This window comes from Notamacropus eugenii, chromosome 3 (genome assembly GCF_028372415.1).
Source record: "Notamacropus eugenii isolate mMacEug1 chromosome 3, mMacEug1.pri_v2, whole genome shotgun sequence".
Taxonomy (NCBI): Eukaryota; Metazoa; Chordata; class Mammalia; order Diprotodontia; family Macropodidae; genus Notamacropus; species Notamacropus eugenii.
Genome location: NC_092874.1, coordinates 286,439,123 through 286,458,323, shown reverse-complemented (window position 1 = coordinate 286,458,323; position 19,201 = coordinate 286,439,123). Strand labels below are relative to the sequence as shown.

At 39.1% G+C, this 19,201-nt stretch overlaps 1 protein-coding gene across 3 annotated transcripts in view; it reads right to left on the bottom strand.

The window, feature by feature from the left end:
* STAB2 (stabilin 2) overlaps positions 1–19,201 on the bottom strand; it is a 162,866-nt gene that overhangs the window by 46,308 nt on the left and 97,357 nt on the right. For all 3 annotated transcript variants that reach the window (XM_072655757.1, XM_072655758.1, XM_072655759.1), the window contains 4 exons: positions 14,642–14,767; positions 12,519–12,592; positions 9,996–10,067; positions 1,921–2,040 (listed from right to left, as the gene is read on the bottom strand). In XM_072655757.1, coding sequence (XP_072511858.1) covers positions 1,921–2,040; positions 9,996–10,067; positions 12,519–12,592; positions 14,642–14,767 — 392 coding nt within the window. The remainder of the gene's footprint in view (positions 1–1,920; positions 2,041–9,995; positions 10,068–12,518; positions 12,593–14,641; positions 14,768–19,201) is intronic.

Sequence of the window (19,201 nt, the reverse complement as noted above, 5' to 3'; positions counted from 1 at the left end):
AATTGAAAAAAAAAAGACAAAACCCTTGTAAGAAATATACACAGTTCTGATAAAGGCCTCATTTCTCAAATATATAGAGAACTGAGTCAAATTTATAAGACTACAAGTTAGTCTCCAATTGATAAATGGTCAAAGGATGTGAACAGGCAATTTTCAGATGAAGATAATCAAAACTATATCTATAGTCATACGAAAAAATGCTCTCAATCACTATTTATTAGAGAAATGCAAATTAAAATAACTCTGAGGTACCACCTATCAGATAGGCTAATATGACAGAAAAAATGATAAATGTTGGAGAAGATGTGGGAAAATTGGAACACTAATGCATCATTGGTGGAGTTGTGAACTAATCCAGCCATTCTGGAGAGCAATTTGAAACTATGCCCAAAAGACAATCAAATTGTGCATACCCTTTGATTCAGTAATACCACTACTAGGTCCGTGTCCCAGGGAGATTATAAACAAGGGGAAAAGACCCACATGTACAAAAATATTTAGAGCAACTCTTTTTGTGGTGGCAGAGAATTGGAAATTGAGGGGATACCCATCAATTGGGGCATGGTGGAACAAGTTGTGGTATTTGAATGCAATGGAATACTATTGTGCTATAAGAAATGATGAACAGGTGGATTTCAGAAAAACCTGGAAAGATTTAAATCAACTAAAGCTGAGTGAAGTAAGCAGAACCAGGAAAACATTGTACACAGTAACAGCTAGAATGTGTGATAACCCACTTTGATAGACTTAGCTCTTCTCAGCAATACAGTGATCCAAGACAATTCCAAAGACTCAAGGTGAAAAATGCTATCCACATCCAGACAAAGAACTATGGAATCTGAATATAGATTGAAGCATGCTACTTTCACTTCTTTTTGTTTTTTTCTATCTCGTGGCTTTTCCCTTTTGTTCTGATTCCTTTTTCACAACATGACTAACATAGAAATATGTTTAACATGATTTTACATGTATAACCTAAATCAGATTGGTTACTGTCTTGGCATGGCGGAAAGGGAAGGGAGGGAAGAAGAAAAATTTGCAACTAAAAATCTTATAAAATGAATGTTGAAAACTATCTTTACATGTAATTAGAAAAAATAAAATGCCATCAAGTAGGAAAGAAATATACAGAGCCAAGCAAAAAAGATTGGCTGTGTCCCCAAATGTGTGTTTCATTCTTCATTTTGAGTGTATCCCCTGCCCCTCCATCATAGGGTGGGTAGCTTGCTTCATCATCAGTCCTTTGGGATCACAGTTGGTTACATAATATTGTCTTGATGTGTGCCATTTACAAGACATTACTGTATAATCTTACTCCATCCTAACATTTTGAGTCTTGCTGTAATCTCCTCAGACCAATGTCTGGAGACAAGCTTAGCACAGTCTTTGCTTTTCTAATTCAATCCCCACCTAACTATCTGTCCTACCAGCTCAGTCTCTCTTCTCTGGTAGCTGTAGATCTAGACATGGATTCCCTAGGTTTCACCTGATGCCTCTCTCTTCTAGCTTGCAGCACCTTCCTCCCCCCAAACTCTGACTCTTCTTCCTTTCTGCTTACTCTCTGTCCAGGCTTGGTTGCCTAAATACTCCCTGTCTTAGTTAGCTCTCACTTAGCTCTTTTTCCGAGGAATTAACCACCCTTTCTACTCTTTCAGCTATAGGTGGTCTTCTCATGGAATCAATTACCAGGGATATATTATTATGCATTACAATATTAAGTAGGGTGGGGGTATAAACTATGTTTAATACACAAATTCTCTAATCAGTTTATGTATTTATCTATTCATTCATTCATTTCTTTGTAAAGACCAAGGAAAAAACTTGGTAAGACTGATAGTAAAACATTCTCCTGATTATTCCCCTGAGATGAACACTTGCTTTGCTATCATGTCTTCTTCTAATAAATGGACAATGACTCACCAGATAGATGGGCCCCCGGCAGATGAATCCATCCCCCTTGTAGCCTGGTTTGCAAGTGCAGGTCCTTTCTTCTACTGCAGTTTGATTGCAGACAGCAAACTCACTGCAGCCACCATTTCTCTAGAGAGATTGCCAATGGAAGAGTGATTCAGCTTATTTGTCTCAAACACTCTTGTAACAGAAGAGCAGGTGATGACTTAATTTTAAATTCATTTGGCAAACCTGAAAAAAGACAGGGTCTGTTCTTGCTCATGTCATGACTTCTCTTTAAAATGTAAGCTTCTTGTACGTAGGTTTGGTTCATTCTTTGGACTTGTATTCTCAGAGCCAAGCACAGTGCTTAACCCATAGCAAACACTTAAAAAATGCTTGTTGATGGACTGATGGATGGATTCCAATGGGATTTGGGCTGGTAGGCAGTAGGTACATTCAGTCTGCTTGATTTACAAGATGGCAGGCTCACCATGACACATCTCTAGCCCTATATGGGTATGTCAATGGCTCCCAAATTGGTTAATATAACAACTGTTATTATTATTATTATTATTATATATCATATATAATATAATATATATTATATATAGCTCATATATAATATATAGTATCTATGATATGTACTATATAACTACATTAGGATAATATAATGTTATTATGACATCTCCTGGCTCTTAACCAAACAGCACTGCATAGTAGAAAGAATACAGGCTTTGAAAACAGGGTACCTAGGCTCATCTCTCCCCTCTGATCTTTACTCCTTGTGTGACCGCACAAGTCATTCCATCTCTATGTGTCTTAGTTTCCCCAGCTGTAAAATGAGGGGGGTTGACTAAATGAGCTCCAGATCCCTTCCTATTTAATAATGATGATCCCATGAGTAGTATAGTTTCCAGGCTATTTCCATCCCCCAACCTGATGTCCCAGGCTCTGAGCCAGCTATGAGCAAGAGACCTAGAGCCAATGCGGGTAGCAGCTTTCAAGGTAGTTGGCATAATGATCAGAGGTCTGTGGCATTTGAGTGAGGCTAAGTGAGTGAGGATGCCAGTACTGTCTGCCCCCAAAGAACTTATAGGTGAGGTGAGGACAATTAACAGAGAGACAGGAAAGCCTTAGGCATGCCCAATAAACAATGTTGAAAGGTGACCAGTAGGTTGAAATAATAATGAGACAGCGTGGATAATGGGTGGATGTTGACCCCCAAGTCAAGATGATTTGGGTTCAAGTTCCACTGTTGACACATACTAGCTGTGTGACCCTGAGCAAATTACTTAACCTCTCAATGCCCCAGCAATTCTCTAAGACTATAAAGATATAGAACAGCTTCTTGGTTATTTTCACTGGTGGAAGGCGATTCCTCGCAAAGGAGCTTATGCCATAATAAAACCCCAGGGCTGAGAAAAAATAATAGTATAAAACTTTCAGGTTTACAAAGTGCTTTTCACGTGTTTTTTCAGCTGAGTCTCACAATAGATTTGGGAGGCAATATGCCCATTTTATAAATGAGAAAGTTGAGACTTAGAGATGTTAAATGCCTTCCTGGTGTTGGAAGGGGGAATTTGAATTGAAATTCTTCCTGACTCAGTGTCCAATGCTCTTTCCTCAGCACAGGGTGCCTTGCATCACTGTTTAGCACAAAAGACAAAGCCCAGAAGGGATGAGAGGGCACAATCAGTTTGGGTTAATCAGGGAAGGAAGAGCTAAAGTAGTTATGAAGAGCTACATGAAATCATTCTTATATTCTGGAATCCTCTGACTCTAGAGTACTTGTTTTCATGGAAGACCACTGGGAGCAAAGTACGTCCTTCATTCATTTGTTCATTTATAGCTCTATGTAATCTACATAATAGGATCATGGATTTAGAGCCGGGAGGGATCTTAGAAGTCACCTAGTCCAACCCTCTCATTTTACAGATGAAGAAACTGAGGTTAAGAGCTTTGCCTTTGTGCTTCCTCCTAATAGAGAGTGATCTCTCCTTCGTTTGAGCTTATCACATTTCGTACCTCTCCTATGCCCTTTTTATGTTGGAATTCACCTTCTATTTCCCCATGTACATATCCTATCACCCTAGTTAAATGCTAAGCACCTTGAGAGAAGAGACCAATTCTTATTTATCTTTGTAGCTTAATATGCAACAATATAATAAGATCCTAATGCTAGATCTGGGACTTTAGAGATCACCCAGTCCAAATTCTTCATTTTGTAGATGAGGAAACTGAGGCTTAAGGACGTTAAGTGACTGACCCAAGGTCATAAGTACTAAGTAGCGTTCAAATCCAGCTCCTCTGACGGCAGAGTCACTGTGTTCACCAGGGCCACTGAGAAGGAAGTGCTTTGTAAACCCTGGGATGTTTTTTTAAATGTGAGTCATGTTTCTTAAGAAAGGTTTCTCATTACAAGAGGCAAGAAGACAGGCTGCTCCTGAAAACCAGCATGCTGAATACTGAAATGAGGCCAAGAACTGTTAGGATAAAGCCATGGGTACGGTGCCAAGATCGTTGGCCCTCTATCATTGTTTTGTTTTGTCCCTGCAGAATGACAGCAGGCCTGAGAGAATTCTGAGAAAGGGAGGTTGCCAGGCCAACCAAAGAGAACAATGCAGTCTCTGTCCTCGAGAAAGGGCTCCGGGAAGAGGAATCCTGGGCTAAACAGTTTCCAAAAGGCCCTGAGGATCTCAGGTGTTCAGTACTATAAATAAAGGATGAGAAATATTTATAGAAATGAGTCTCTGGAGCATCACAATCTTTTTGGGGAGATGCCTGCTTCTTGTGCCAAGTACAGCTGCATGAATGACTCAGGGGAGCTCTGGGGACTGTCCCAGAAAAATATTGCTGCACCAGTCTTGGCCTCTACCTTGTCTCTTTGGATAAGAGGTAGCTGGTTGTACACAATTAAATATTTATTTATAAGCACTTATAATGTGCCTCCTATAAGAAAGAGGTACATGAGGATAAAAAGACAAAGAAGGAGTAGCCCCTGCCCATATCATGGAGAGGAAGCATAGCATGGTGGAGAGGGTAATGGGCTTGGAATTAGGAAGCCCAGAATTCAAATCCTTCCCCACATACTTCTTAGCTGCTTGACCCTGGGCATATTACTTAACCTTTCTGTGCCTTGGTTTTACCATCTATAAAACACAGGGTTTGTACTCACTGGTCTCTAGGGTCCCTAAATCCACAACCCTGACCAAGCATTTAATAGCTATGTGATTCTAGGCTAACTGCTTAAACTCTTGGAGTCAGTTTTCTTATCTTTAAAATGGGGAGAGGTCAGACTCAAGAGCCTCTTCCAGTTTTAAATCTATGATCCTATGATCTATGTTAATACAAAATCTATGAAGGGCAATTTTAGGTAATTTCTGCTGTACCATTGTTATACAGTTGCATAGGGAAAGGTTGGGAAAATCTTAGGAATTTAGTAGCTGTGTAACCCTGGAAAGAAATCACTTCCCCTGAACCTCAGTTTTTTTTTTTTTACCTATAAAAAGGGTACAAGATGGGCAGTCAGAAATGAGTTGCTATATGCATTGTTGGAGGGAACATCCAGATTTATAATATCACATATCCATTTGTATATCTGAGAAATCAGGGTAAAATATATAACATGAAAAATGAGTCACAGAAGCACAGAAATACATTCTAAGATGTATTTGGAGATTGCCTAATTTGGTAATGGAGGTGAACAGTGAGAGGGGAAATTAAAGATTAATTTGTGTGCGAGTTTGTGTATAAGTGTGTATGTGTGTATATATACACACATATGCACACATACATAATATATGCTATACACTTATTTATATGTACACATATATTTATGCATAAATATATGTACATTTGCATGTATATTTACGTGTATACTTACACATAAATATATGCGGATATTTATATGTATATTTATATCATGCATATATGGATGGATAGATAGGTAGGTAGGTAGATGGATAGATGGATAGATGGATAGATAGATAGATAGCCTTGAGTCATCCTTGGGTCACACTCTATGTGAAAGATCTGGGGAAACTGCTTCATTTATCCCACTTATCTAGATCTAGTCTTAGGGATGATTCAGAATGGGTAATATACATGACTTTGAAAAACATTTGTTAAAAAAATATTATTTAATGGGACAGAGTCAATGGCAGATTAGAGGCAACCCAATTGAACTCTCTCAACATTCTTCTCCAAACAACTTTAACATTATGCCTCAAATTAAATTTTGGAGAGGCAGAGCCAACAAAATGTCAGGGTGAGACAATGTTTCAGCTTAAGAGCACTTAGGAAGTCAGCAGATGTTTGTGATACCAGTGTGGAAGTCTGTCTGGAATACACAAATAAGACTGTCACTAAAGCAGCAGCAGCATCTTTGGGAGAGCTCAGTCCCAGAGACAGTAAGGGGGTCAGATAGCTCATCAGAAAGAATTTACAGGGGACCCTTTGCTGATACTGGGTACAGCTGAAACTGATTGGGAACTCTATTGCTCATACACCTCTGGGTCACAGTTACAGGGCAGAGAGGAGTACTAGGAGTAAATCACAAGGAAGTAGGGTTCTGGTCACAGGAGGAGTTCTAGTGCTTGTGGTTGCAAGAGACCAGGGGCCCTTCCTGGGTAAAGACCAGAGCACTGACCAGGAGAGCAGTGTCCATACCTCTTCCAGGATCGCACCTGGAAATACCAAAAACTTGCAGACTCAAAACTAGAGCTGGAAACAACAGCACAAAAAAGCCTGAAGCTTAGGAAAGTGTCTCCCCCCTCCAAGGGAAGCAGAACTCAACTTCAACATAAAGTTCAAAGTCAAGAAATAGGCTGGAAAAATGAGCAAACAAAAACAAAATAAGAACTTGACCATAAAAAGCTATTATGGTGGTAGGAAGATCACAACACAAAGTCAGAAGACAGCAATGTGAAAACAATTACAAATCTCAAAGAAGAAAATACTAATTAGACCTAAGTCCAACCAGAATTCTTGGAAGAGTTAAAGAGGTAGAAGTGGTAGAGGAAAAGTTGGAAAAAGAAATAAGAAGATGGCAAGAAAATTATGAAAAGAGAATTAACAGCTTGGTAAAAGAAGCACAAAAATATTGAAGAAAATAACATTTTAAAAAATAGCATTGACCTTATGGAAAAGGAGGTACAAAAGTTCACTGAAGAAAAAAATTCCTTAAAAAGCAGAATTTTCCAAATGGAAAAAAGAGGTATGAAATCTCACTGAAGAAAATAATTTCTTAAAAATTAAAGTTGAGCAAATGGAAGCCAATGATTCCATGAGACAAACAATAAAAAACAAAAATAATAAAATAATATCAAAAGGGTGAAAAAGTAGATGAAAATGAAATATCTCATTGGAAAAACAAATGACCTGGAAAATAGATCCAGGAAGAATAATTTAAGAAATATAGAAATACTTGAAAGCCATGATCAAAGAGAAAGTCTAGATATTATATTTCAAGAAATTATCAAAGAAAATTGCCCCAACATCTCAGGAGCAGAGGGCAAAATGGAAATTGAAAGAATCCATTGATTATCTCCTAAAAGAGATCCCCAAATAAAAACTCCCAAGGATATTGTAGCCAAATTCCAGAGCTCGTAGGGCAAAGAGAAAATACTTCAAGCAGCTAGAAAGAAACGATTCAAATATTATGGAGCCATAGTCAGTATCATACAAGATTTAGTGACTTTCAGATTAAAGGAGTAGAGGGCTTGGAATATGATATTCCAGAAGGTAAAGGAGTTAGGATTACAACCAAGAATAATTTACCCAGGAAAACTGAAAATATTCCTTCAGGGAAAACACTGATATTTACGGAAACAGAGGACTTTCCAGCATTCCTGATGAAAAGACCAGAGCTGAACAGAAAATCTGACAGTCAAGTATAAGACTCAAGAGAAACAAAAAGGTAAACATGAAAAAGTAATCATTTTTGTACCCATACAAAAATATAGTAGCAACCACAAAGTTAAACTATTTATATTTCTCTATGGGAAGATGATACATGTAACTCTAAGAACTTTGTCATTATTAGGGTAGTTGAAGGAGTTTACATAGAGAGATGGCATAGATGTAAGTCAATTATGTTGGAATGATCTCCAAAAAAATTAAAGAGGTGAAGAGAGTTGTCCTGGGAGAAGGGAGGAGAAGAATGGGGAAAATTTTCTCCATGACAGAGGTATGCAATGAATATACAGTGGTTGGGGGGGCGGTGGTTAGGGAAGGGTGGGCACTTCTTAAACCTCACTGTCATCAGAATTGGTCCAAAGAGGGAAGAATATAAGCACACACACACACACACACACACACACACACACACACACACACATACACACACACACACTCAACTGTGTATAGAAATATAATTTACCCAATAGAGAAAAAGAAGGGGAAGGGGATAAAAGAAAGTGGGGGGTTGATTAAAAGGAGGACAGATTAAGGGAGGTAGTTGTTAGAAATAAAATAGATTTTTGAGAAAGGACAGAATAAAAAGAAAGAGAAGGATAAACAGAAGAAAATAAGATGGAAAGAGATTTGTAGTGATCATAACTGTAGGAAACAGCGAGGTGGCTCAGTGGATAGAGCGCTGGGCCAGGAGTCAGGAAGATGCCTCAGATACTTAACTAGTTTCGTGAATCTGGGAAAATCACTTAACCTCTGTTTGCCTTAATCCAATGGAGAAGGAAATGGTAACCCGCTCCATTATCTTTGCCAAGAAAGCACTATGAACAGTATGGGACATGGGGGTCATCAAGAGTCAGACACAACTGCGCAACTGAATGAAAACAATCGTAACTATGAATGTGAATGAGATGGGCTAACCCACAAAACAGAAGTTGATAAACAGAATGGATGAGAAACCAGAATCCAACAATACGTTGTTTACAAGAGACATACTTGAAACAGAAAGACACACACGGAATTAAAATAAGAGGTTAGAGCAGAACCTAACACATTTCAACATAACCAGAGGAAAAAAAAAAAAGATAGGGGTGGTAATCATGATCTCAAAATAGATCTAATTAAAAGGAAAAATTAGGGAAACTACATTTTGCTAAACAGTACCAAAGAGAATGAAGTAATACCAAAAATTTTTACAGCAAGCTTTTTTCTGATAAAGGCCTCATTTCCCAAATATATGCTGAGTATAGAAGTGAGTCAAATTTATAAAAATAAGAGCCATTCTCCAATGATAAATGGCCAAAGAATATAAATGGGCATTTTTTAGAAGAAGAAATTAAAGCTATCTTTAGTCATGTGAAAAATGCTCTAAATCACTGTTGATGAGATAAATGAAAATAAAACATCTCTGAGGTGCCATTTACCCCATCAGAAATGAGAAATGATGGAGGGGATGAGGGAAAAATGCACACATCAATGAACTGTTTGTGGAGTAGTGAACTGGTCCAAAACTAGGTCCAAATGGCTATAAAACTATCCATACCTTTTGACCTAGATATACCACTTCCTAGGTCTGTATCCTAAAGATATCAAAGAAAAAGGAAAGGGACCCATAGGTACAAAAATATAGCGGCAAATTTTTTGTGGGAGTAAAGAACTGGAAATTGAGAGAATGCTAATCAATTAAAGAATGCCTGAAATAGTTGTGACATATGATTGGCTGTGGGAAATGATGAGGGGTTGGTTTCAGAAAAACCATGGCAAGACCTGATGCAAAATGAAGTGAGAAGAACTGGGAGGTCATTATTCACTGTATTAGAAATGTTGAAATGATGATTAACTGTGGAAGACTTGGCTACTCTGATCAATACAATGATCTCAGATAATTCCTAAGGACTCATGATAAAAAAAAAAATGTTCTTCACCTCCAGAGAGAGAACTGGTAAACTCTGAGTGCAAATTCAAGTATCATTTTTTCACTTTCTTTTTTCAAATATGACTAATATGGAAATATGTTTTGCATGACTTCCCTTATGTAATTGACATCATATTGCTTGCCTTCTCAGTGGTCATGGGAGGATGTGGGAAGGAAGAAGAGAATTTAGAACTCAAAATTTAAAAAGAAAGGAATGTTAAAAATAAATAATAAATGGAAAAACTGTATTTAAAAAAACATTTTTCATAAACCTTACCGTTAAGCAGATATTGATGAATGTGCATGTTTTACCATCTCCTGCATATCCCCGCAAACAGTTACAGGCAGCCTACCAGGAGAAAAAAGCACATGGTATCTTTATTCAGAATAATATTACTATATTAATAGTAATATAATAAACAACCTCCCTCTCACTAACCTTGACCTCAATAAAGGATATGGTAAACATTCACTGGAGCCACACAAGACTGGCACTGTGTAATAGAGTCCTTGTCTCAAGGGGAGTTGTGATTTAAATTTCAAGGAAAATGAATGAATCTCTAATTGTGGGATTTTGGCCATCATCAAGGTGGGTTAGCATTTTGTGGGACAAAAGGACCTTCACTGCATCTTTGAAGTTACATCAAGTAGGCAGACTAGGGTAGTAGAAAGAGCACTGAAGTTGTCAGACCATGTCCTAGAGTCCTCTGTTCTAGGCCCTACATTTTAAGGACAATAATAGACTGGAGAGCATCCAGTGGAGAGTATCAGGATGGCAAAAGAACCATGACTGTCCTCCAAAGAATCTGACTAGGAGTAACAAGTGGCAGATTCACAGAGGCAGATTTGGGCTCTGGTTAAGAAAATGAACTTCTTAACAATTCAAGAAATTCCAAAGTGGAATGGGCTTCCTCAGAAGGCAAGGGATCCTCTATCAGTGCAGGGAGGTCTTTAACCAGAGGCCAGCTGACCATCTTCCAATGAAGTTATAGAAGGCATTCCTATTTTGGTACAGGTTGGACCATGGTTCCTTCCAGCTCTGAGATTCTGATTTGAATCTGGACAGCTCCACTGACTATCTATGTATCTATATCCAAACCACTTTCCAAGCAAGCCTCAGTTTCCTTCACTCCTCTACAGAGTAGTTGTGAGGAGAAAATGGAAATCCCTTGAGGGCAAAGTCATTTAATTTTGTCTTTGTGCCCCCATAATGGACCATAGCACATAGTCTAGCATGTAATGCATCAGGAAAGCCATCTCTTCATTTCTCCCTAGTCTTCAATCTAGACTTCTCCATCATGTCTCCATGGGCAACCTTTTTTCTTTTTTGGAGGGGGGAAGGCAAGGCTATTGGGGTTAAATAACTTGGCCAAAGTCACATAGCTAGTAAGTGTTAAGCATCTGAGGTTGGATTTGAACTCAGATCCTCCTGACTCCAGGGCTAGTGCTCTACTCATTGTACCACTTAGCTGGCCCTCCTTTTCTTTTCAGTATTTTTTTTTTTGTCCTGTATTGTCTTAGAATATAAGTACTACGAGAGATTGTTAAACATTAAAAAAAAAAAATAAGTACTATGAGAGCAGAGATTATATTTGTATCCATAGCACTTAGCACAGGTGCCTGTCCCTAGCCTGAAAACTAGTTGGGAAGACCTGAGTTTAAATCCAGCCTCAGACATTTAATAGCTGTGCAATCCTGGGCAAGTCCCTTAACTTCTATTTGCCACAATTTCCTTATCTGTAAAATGGGGATAATACTAATACCTACTTGCCAGGGTTGGGAGAGTCAAAGATGATAATAATTTTAAAGTGCTTAGTATGATACCTGACACATAATAAGGCTATTATTATTATTACAGTGATAAGTGATTAATAAATGCTTGTTAAGTGATAAAAGCTTATCATAAAAGTAATAAAAGGAAGGGAAGCTTTGCTATGATTGGGCTGTCAGCAACAGCTAGTCTTTCTATACTTTTCCATTTGCTCTGGAAGAATACTTGTCAAGGCCTGAACCATGTTCTTCAAAGTACCCTCTCCAGGTCTGTCTTTGTGCTGGCCTAGGCTCTGAGTTCTAGAGCTGGAAAGGATCATGGAGGCTAGTCAGTTCAATGCCTTCATTAAAAAAATCATTCTTATAAAATTAATAAACGTGAACATTTTCTTCTTTGAAAAAGGCAAGGAAAAAAGGACTCTCTATGAAACTGGGAATCTCCTCTATGAACAACTTCTTGTCCTTTTAAAAAAATTCAAATTTCACACAGTAATTCTAGCATAATCCTGATTATGTTCCTAATAAGCCTTCTTTTGTTTTCTTCTATTTATTTTTATGACTCATTTTTTTCCCTTTTTTGGAGTATTACTTTCGCTAGCTCCATCTTCCCTTCCTTGAAAAAAAAAAACACTCCTGTATAATAAGTAAACTCATGCACAACAAATCTGAAAGTATTTCTTTCTGCTTCCCTGGTCCATTGCCTCTCTGCCAAAGAGGTACAAAGCATCATTTATCCTAGGATTTCTGTAATCATGACTGGTTATTGCATTAATCATAACTTCTTTTTCTTACAAATGAGGAAACTGAGTCCAGGAGATTAAGTGACTTGCCAAAATCACATAGGTAGTGAACATCAAAGGCTGGATTTGAATCTGGGTCTCGTGACTCTAGAGCAGGTGCCATGGTATCGTTGCTCTGGTACCATGTTGCCTCTTCTTCCCTTCAAAGGAGCTAATATTTAATGGTCCCCAAGGATACTGCCAAAAAAAGTCTAGAACAGTGAGGAGGGTGAGGCACAGAAACAGCTTACCTTGTTGGGTCCAATCTGAGTGCATTCTGCATTTTGGTCACAGCCACCATTGTTTTCCAAACAGGGGTTGATTTCTTTGAAAGGTAAAGACAACGATCAGTCAGATAAACTCCCTTTTCAGGGGGTGGGGTCCTAGGAGAATTAGGTATAGCAGGACTGTGACAAAGGCTGAAGGTGTGAAGGGTTCAACTTCCTTTGTAGAGAAATAGTTTCAAAGTTAGGGAGGGGCAGTTGGTGGTACAGTGATTAATGCCCTGGACTCAGGAGGACCTGAATTCAAATGTGACCTCAGATACCTAGTAGCTGTATGACCCTGGGCAAGTCACTTAACTCTGATTGCCTCAAAAAAATAATATTAGGAAGTTCTGAGAGAGAGTGAGAGTGAGTGTGTGAGTGTGTGTGTGTGCGTGTGTGTGGGTGTATGTCTGTGTCTGCGTGTGCGTGTCTGTGAGAGTGTGTGTGTGTGTGTGTGTGTGTGTGTGTGTGTGTGTGTGTGTGGGGATTTCCTACAGTTTCTATGCTTTAGATCAGGGTGGAATAAAGTAGGTGGGGTGGAAGCCATACTGGCTATTGGCTCTACAAGGAAACATAACCCCTTTTGGCATTTAAAGCTCCTCACAATGTCTCCCCTCCTGCCTTTTCGGTATTCTTATCAATTATTCCCCTCTATGCACTCTTTGATCCAAAAATATTGGCCTATTCACTATTCCTTCTATACATCTCTCCATCTCCCACCTCCATGACTTTGCACTGTCTGTTCCTCACGCCTGGCATACTTTCCCTCATCTCCACCTTGTAGAATCCTTCAAACTCCAATGCCACTTTCTGCAGAAGGCCTTTCCTAGTTCTCACAGTTGTTAGTGCCATCCCCTCTAAAGTTACTTTCCATTTACTCTGTATCCATTTTGTATGCACCTCGTAATTTCCATCTTGTCTCCCCCATTAGAATGTGAACTTCTGGGGGGCAGGGATAATTTTCGCCCTGCTTTGTGTATCCAGAACTTATCATGTCCACTGCCACATATTATTGATTGAATGATTTGATGACTAGAAACAGGGCAGATAAGGGCTTTAGCCATCCTTTGATGTAACTTGTTATTTTTAATCATTATTTTATTGCTGCTGGGGCACCTAGGTGGCGCCATAGTGCATAGAAGACATCTTCCTGAATTCAAATCTAACCTTAGACACTTACTAGCTTGTGCAGCCCTGGTCAAGTCACTTAACTCTGCCTCAGTTTCTTCATCTGTAAAGTGAGCTGAAGAAGGAAATGGCAAACCACTCCAGTATCTTTGCCAAGAAAACCCCAAATGGGGTCATGAAGAATTGGACACGACTGAACTGAATTTTTTTTTTTATCAGCTTTTGGAATTTCTTTTTAAAATTCAGCCTCCCACAAAATGTTTTTATTCCCAAGAACTCTTCCTTTTAAGCTTCTTAGTTTTTAAAACTTAGCCCTCTCCAAACTAAGTTTTGAGATCACACATATAACCACTTGTCTGTAAACTCACATATATTGTTATTTAGCCCTTCAACTCTTCTGCCATATTTGGGTTGATGCCAGCTTCTATCATCTGTACTATATTAGTCTTTAGCAATGGGATAGGCCCTGGGGTAAGGGAAAAGAACTTTTCTTCCGAGAGTGCCTATCTAGAGCTATACCTGGGAAATTTACACCTGTGGCAATCAACATAACAAAGAACATGTGCAAAGAAAATGTGCCTCTGTAAATCAACTTTTAAAGATCAAAGGTGTGGAGAGACCCCAGACCACAAACCTCCCAAAATAAAAAAAAACAACCCATTGGACGAAGGGATCAGAGATACTGAATTCTTACTCTTGTGAATGGACACCATGGACACTATGGGGCTGACATTGGGAACGTAACTGGATAGGATTTAGGAAGGAAAGCAAAATCAGGGAAGGAATTCCCTTGGGGTATAACTGATACAGGGGGAAAGGCATCATCTGGCTGCTTCCTATTTTCACTAATTATTCTTGTTAATTAGTTCCTAAATTCTGTTGTTTTTATGCTGCTAAAAGAGTACTGATGCTGCCCCTTAAATTTAGACGCCCAAGGCCAAGGTCCAGTTTCTCCACCCTAGTCACAGCTTTGCACATACCTAGGCATATGATGCCATCTCCAGTGTATCCTGCTCTGCAAACACACACTCGTTTTCCTGGCGTGGTCCTCTTGCAGTCAGCTTTGGTGGAGCAGCCTCCATTGCTGATTTCACACGCATCAATTGCTACAGAAAGGAACAGATTACAGCGTGAGAGCCACAAGTCACCTTGGACAGCATTTAGTTTAATGTTTAGTTTAATGTTCTGGTTTTATGGAGGAGGAAACTGAGCCCAGAAGTGCAGGGTCTTGCCCAAAGTCACAAAGGTAGAACCTCACATGGTTAAGATTTGGACCCATATCTTTTGACTCCACATCTGATGGTAGAAAGGGGAGGGGCACAATCATCTCATTGGTTCAGGTTTATTCTTTATAATTTCTCAATATTCAGTCTGGATTTTTGGGAGTTTATTGTTTTTTCCACTTATAGTGCTATAGCATTGGATATGTTGCCTTTCTTTATTTTTAATCTGACCTGAACAAATACCAAATGAAATAAGCATTTTCATCTATTTTGTAGAACAGAAGGTAAGGATAGTATGCAAAACTGTGATCTCTGTTGTGTAGAACCTACTTTTTTCTTAAGTTTATAATAATTTCAACAGCAAATTTACATTCCATTGGAAGAAAATAGCACACATAGCTAATTAAATATAAGGTAATTAACATATTAAATATATTATTAGTATGTGGTGATATTAATAAATGAGGTAAGTAATGAAATATAAGGCACTTAACATACTAATTATATTACTAATAATTATGGGGGGCAGGAGCCAAGATGGCAGAGTAGAAAGACACACATATGCTAGCTCAAAACCCACAGCCCATAAAATATCTGTAAAGAAGAACTCCCAACAAATTCTGGAGCAACAGAAGTCACAGAACAATGGAGTGGAGGAGATTTCTGTTCCAGAGAGACCTGAAAACCTGACGCGAGAGGTCCGTCGGCACTGGACCTGGAGCAGAGCCCAGCCCTGCCTTGGCCACGTGGCACCAAGAGGAGCAGATCCCAGTGGGCTTCAGGGACAGAATCTCCAGTGGCTGTGCAGGTCCCTCCACCCACAGGTGACAAGGGTTGGTGAGAGAGTCTCTTTGGCTGGTCGAGAGGGGATAACTCAGGCCCCCTCGGGAGGCAGCAGTGGGGGTGGCAGCAGACAGGGGCTCCCCAAGCAAGCAGGAGCCCAGATCCATTGTTGAAGGTCTCTGCATAAACCCCCTGAGGGAACTGAGCCCCGTGTGGCGGCCCCCCACCTGAGTGCCTGAACTTAATCTCACACTGAAGAGCAGCCCCACCCCCGCCCAAAGCCCTGAGGCTGGGAAGCAGCATTTGAATCTCAGACCCCAAGAACTGGCTGGGTGGATCTGGAGGCATGGTGGGTGTGGAAAGAAAACTCAGAAGTCAATTCACTGGCTGGGAAAATGCCCAGAAAAGGGAAAAAAAATAAGACCATCAAAGGTTACTTTCTTGGTGAACAGATAATTCCGCCCTTCCTCTCTGATGAGGAAGAACAATGCTTACCATCAGGGAAAGACACAGAAGTCAAGGCTTCTGTATCCTACACATCCAAAATAAATATACCATGGGCTCAGGCCACGGAAGAGGTCAAAAAGGATTTTGAAAATCAAGTTAGAGAGGTGGAGGAAAAACTGGGAAGAGAAATGGGAGAGATGAAAGAAAAGCATGAAAAGCAGGTCAGCACCCTGCTAAAGGAGACCCAAAAAAATGCTGAAGAAAATAACACCTTGAAAAATAGGCTTACTCAATTGGCAAAAGAGGTTCAAAAAGTCAAGGAGGAGAAGAATGCTTTCAAAAGCAGAATTAACCAAATGGAAAAGGAGGTTCAAAAGCTCACTGAAGAAAATAGTTCTTTCAAAATTAGAATGGAACAGATGGAGGCTAATGACTTTATGAGAAACCAAGAAATCACAAAACAAAACCAAAAGAATGAAAAAATGGAAGACAATGTGAAATATCTCATTGGAAAAACAACTGACCTGGAAAATAGATCCAGGAGAGACAATTTAAAAATTATGGGACTACCTGAAAGCCATGATCAAAAAAAGAGCCTAGATATCATCTTTCATGAAATTATCAAGGAAAACTGGCCTGAGATTTTAGAACCAGAGGGCAAAATAAGTATTCAAGGAATCCACAGATCACCACCTGAAAGAGATCCAAAAAGAGAAACTCCTAGGAACATTGTGGCCAAATTCCAGAGTTCCCTGGTCAAGGAGAAAATATTGCAAGCAGCTAGAAAGAAACAATTGAAGTATTGTGGAAATACAATCAGGATAACACAAGATCTAGCAGCTTCTACATTAAGGGATTGAAGGGCATGGAATATGATATTCCAGAAGTCAAAGGAACTAGGACTAAAACCAAGAATCACCTACCCAGCAAAACTGAGTATAATACTTCAGGGGAAAAAATGGTTTTTCAATGAAATTGGGGACTTTCAAGAATTCTTGATGAAAAGACCAGAGCTGAAAAGAAAATTTGACTTTCAAACACAAGAATGAAGAGAAGCATGAAAAGGTAAACAGCAAAGAGAAGTCATAAGGGACTTTACTAAAGTTGAACTGTTTACATTCCTACATGGAAAGAAAATATTTGTAACTCTTGAAACTTTTCAGTATCTGGGTAGTGGGTGGGATTACACACACACACACACACACACACACACACACACACACACTCAGAGAGAGAGAGAGAGAGAGAGAGAGAGACAGAGACAGAGAGCACAGAATGAATTGAATAGGATGGGATCATATCTTAAAAAAATGAAATTAAGCGGTGAGAGAGGAATATATTGGGAGGAGAAAGGGAGAAATGGAATGGGGCAAATTATCTCTCATAAAAGAAGCAAGCAAAAGACTTTTTAGTGGAGGGAAAAAGAAGGGAGGTGAGAGAAAAACATGAAGTTTACTCTCATCACATTTCACTAAAGGAAGGAATAAAATGCACACTCATTTTGGTATGAAAACCTATCTTACAATACAGGAAAGTGGGGGAGAAGGGGATAAGCAGGGTGGGGGGGGGAAGGATGGAAGGGAGGGCAATGGGAAGAGGGAGCAATTTGAAATCAACACTCTTGGGGAGGGACAGGATCAAAAGAGAGAATAGAAGCAATGGGGGGCAGGATAGGATGGAGGGGAAATATAGTTAGTCTTATACAACACGACTATTATGTAAGTCATTTGCAAAACTACACAGATTTGGCCTATGTTGAATTGCTTGCCTTCCAAAGGGAATGGGTGGGAAGGGAGGGAGGAAAAGAAGTTTTAGGAGCAACTGTCGAGTTCTGTTCTTGCTTCTAGGAAATAAGAAACATAGGTAAAGGGGTATAGAAAGTTATCTGGCCCTACAGGACAAAAGAGAAGATGGGGATAAGGGAAGGGAGGGATGTTAGAAGGGAGGGCAGATTGGTGATAGGGGCAATTAGAACGCTCGGTGTTTTGGGGTGGGGGGAGGGGACAAATGGGGAGAAAATTTGGAACCCAAAATTTTGTGTAAATGAATGTTAAAAGTTACATAAATTAATTAAAATAAAAAAAAATTATGAATATGTGGTAATATAAATATAGGAGGCAAATATTAAATATAAGGCAATTAACATATTAGTTCTATATGAATAATTATATATGATGATGTTAACATAGAAAGTAAATAATTAAATATAAGGTAATTAGCATATTATGTTATTATATAATTATAATATATGGTAATATTACTATATGTGGTAAGTTATTAAATGTGAGGTAATTTCCAGGAACTAGGCATAGGAGCTGGACAGGAGGAGTGATCAGGATGGTTTTTTCCTTCTAAGACAAAACTCTGGTGTTTCCTCCATATTTGAGTTTCTCTGACACTTTTCCTCCTTTTCCCTTATTGTTTGAACATCTCTTGTCCCTCAGATTTCTTACAGGGCTTTGCCTAGACTTCATGTATCACATCTCCTCTCTATGTCATAGTTATTTATGTACATGTCCAATTTCCTCCCTCAAATGGTTGTCCTTAAAAATATGGAGTCTGTCATATCTACCTTTGTAGCCCTGGTACTTAATCCAATGGATTCCACACAATAAGTGCTTAATAAATGTTTGTTGACTTGTAGAAGGAATTCTGGCTAAAGCAATGATTTGATTAATGGAGTTTGATCACATATGGGTCACCAGTTTGCCAACCCTTTAGCTGACCCAAAAGAAAATGAAAATAGACACAGTCCAGGCGCATCCACACCAGCTCCATCTGGGAACAAAATATTTTCTGTTTGTGGACATATCTTTGAGGGTCCTTCCATCCGTATTTTCACATATTATATAGGCTGTCATGTGGGAAACAGAAGAGATTTGTTTTCTGTTGCTTCAGAGAGTAAAACTGAATGAAGGAGCCTGGGGTTGTTAGTGACCTGCAGTGTCACCTGGCGGTTCCCAGAATGAACACCACGAATGAAATCTAATGAGGCAATGTGACTCAGTGCATTGACTGTTAGACTTGAAGGGTGGGCCTACTATGTGCCAGGCACTGTGCAAAGTGTTTTACAAATAATGGTAGCTA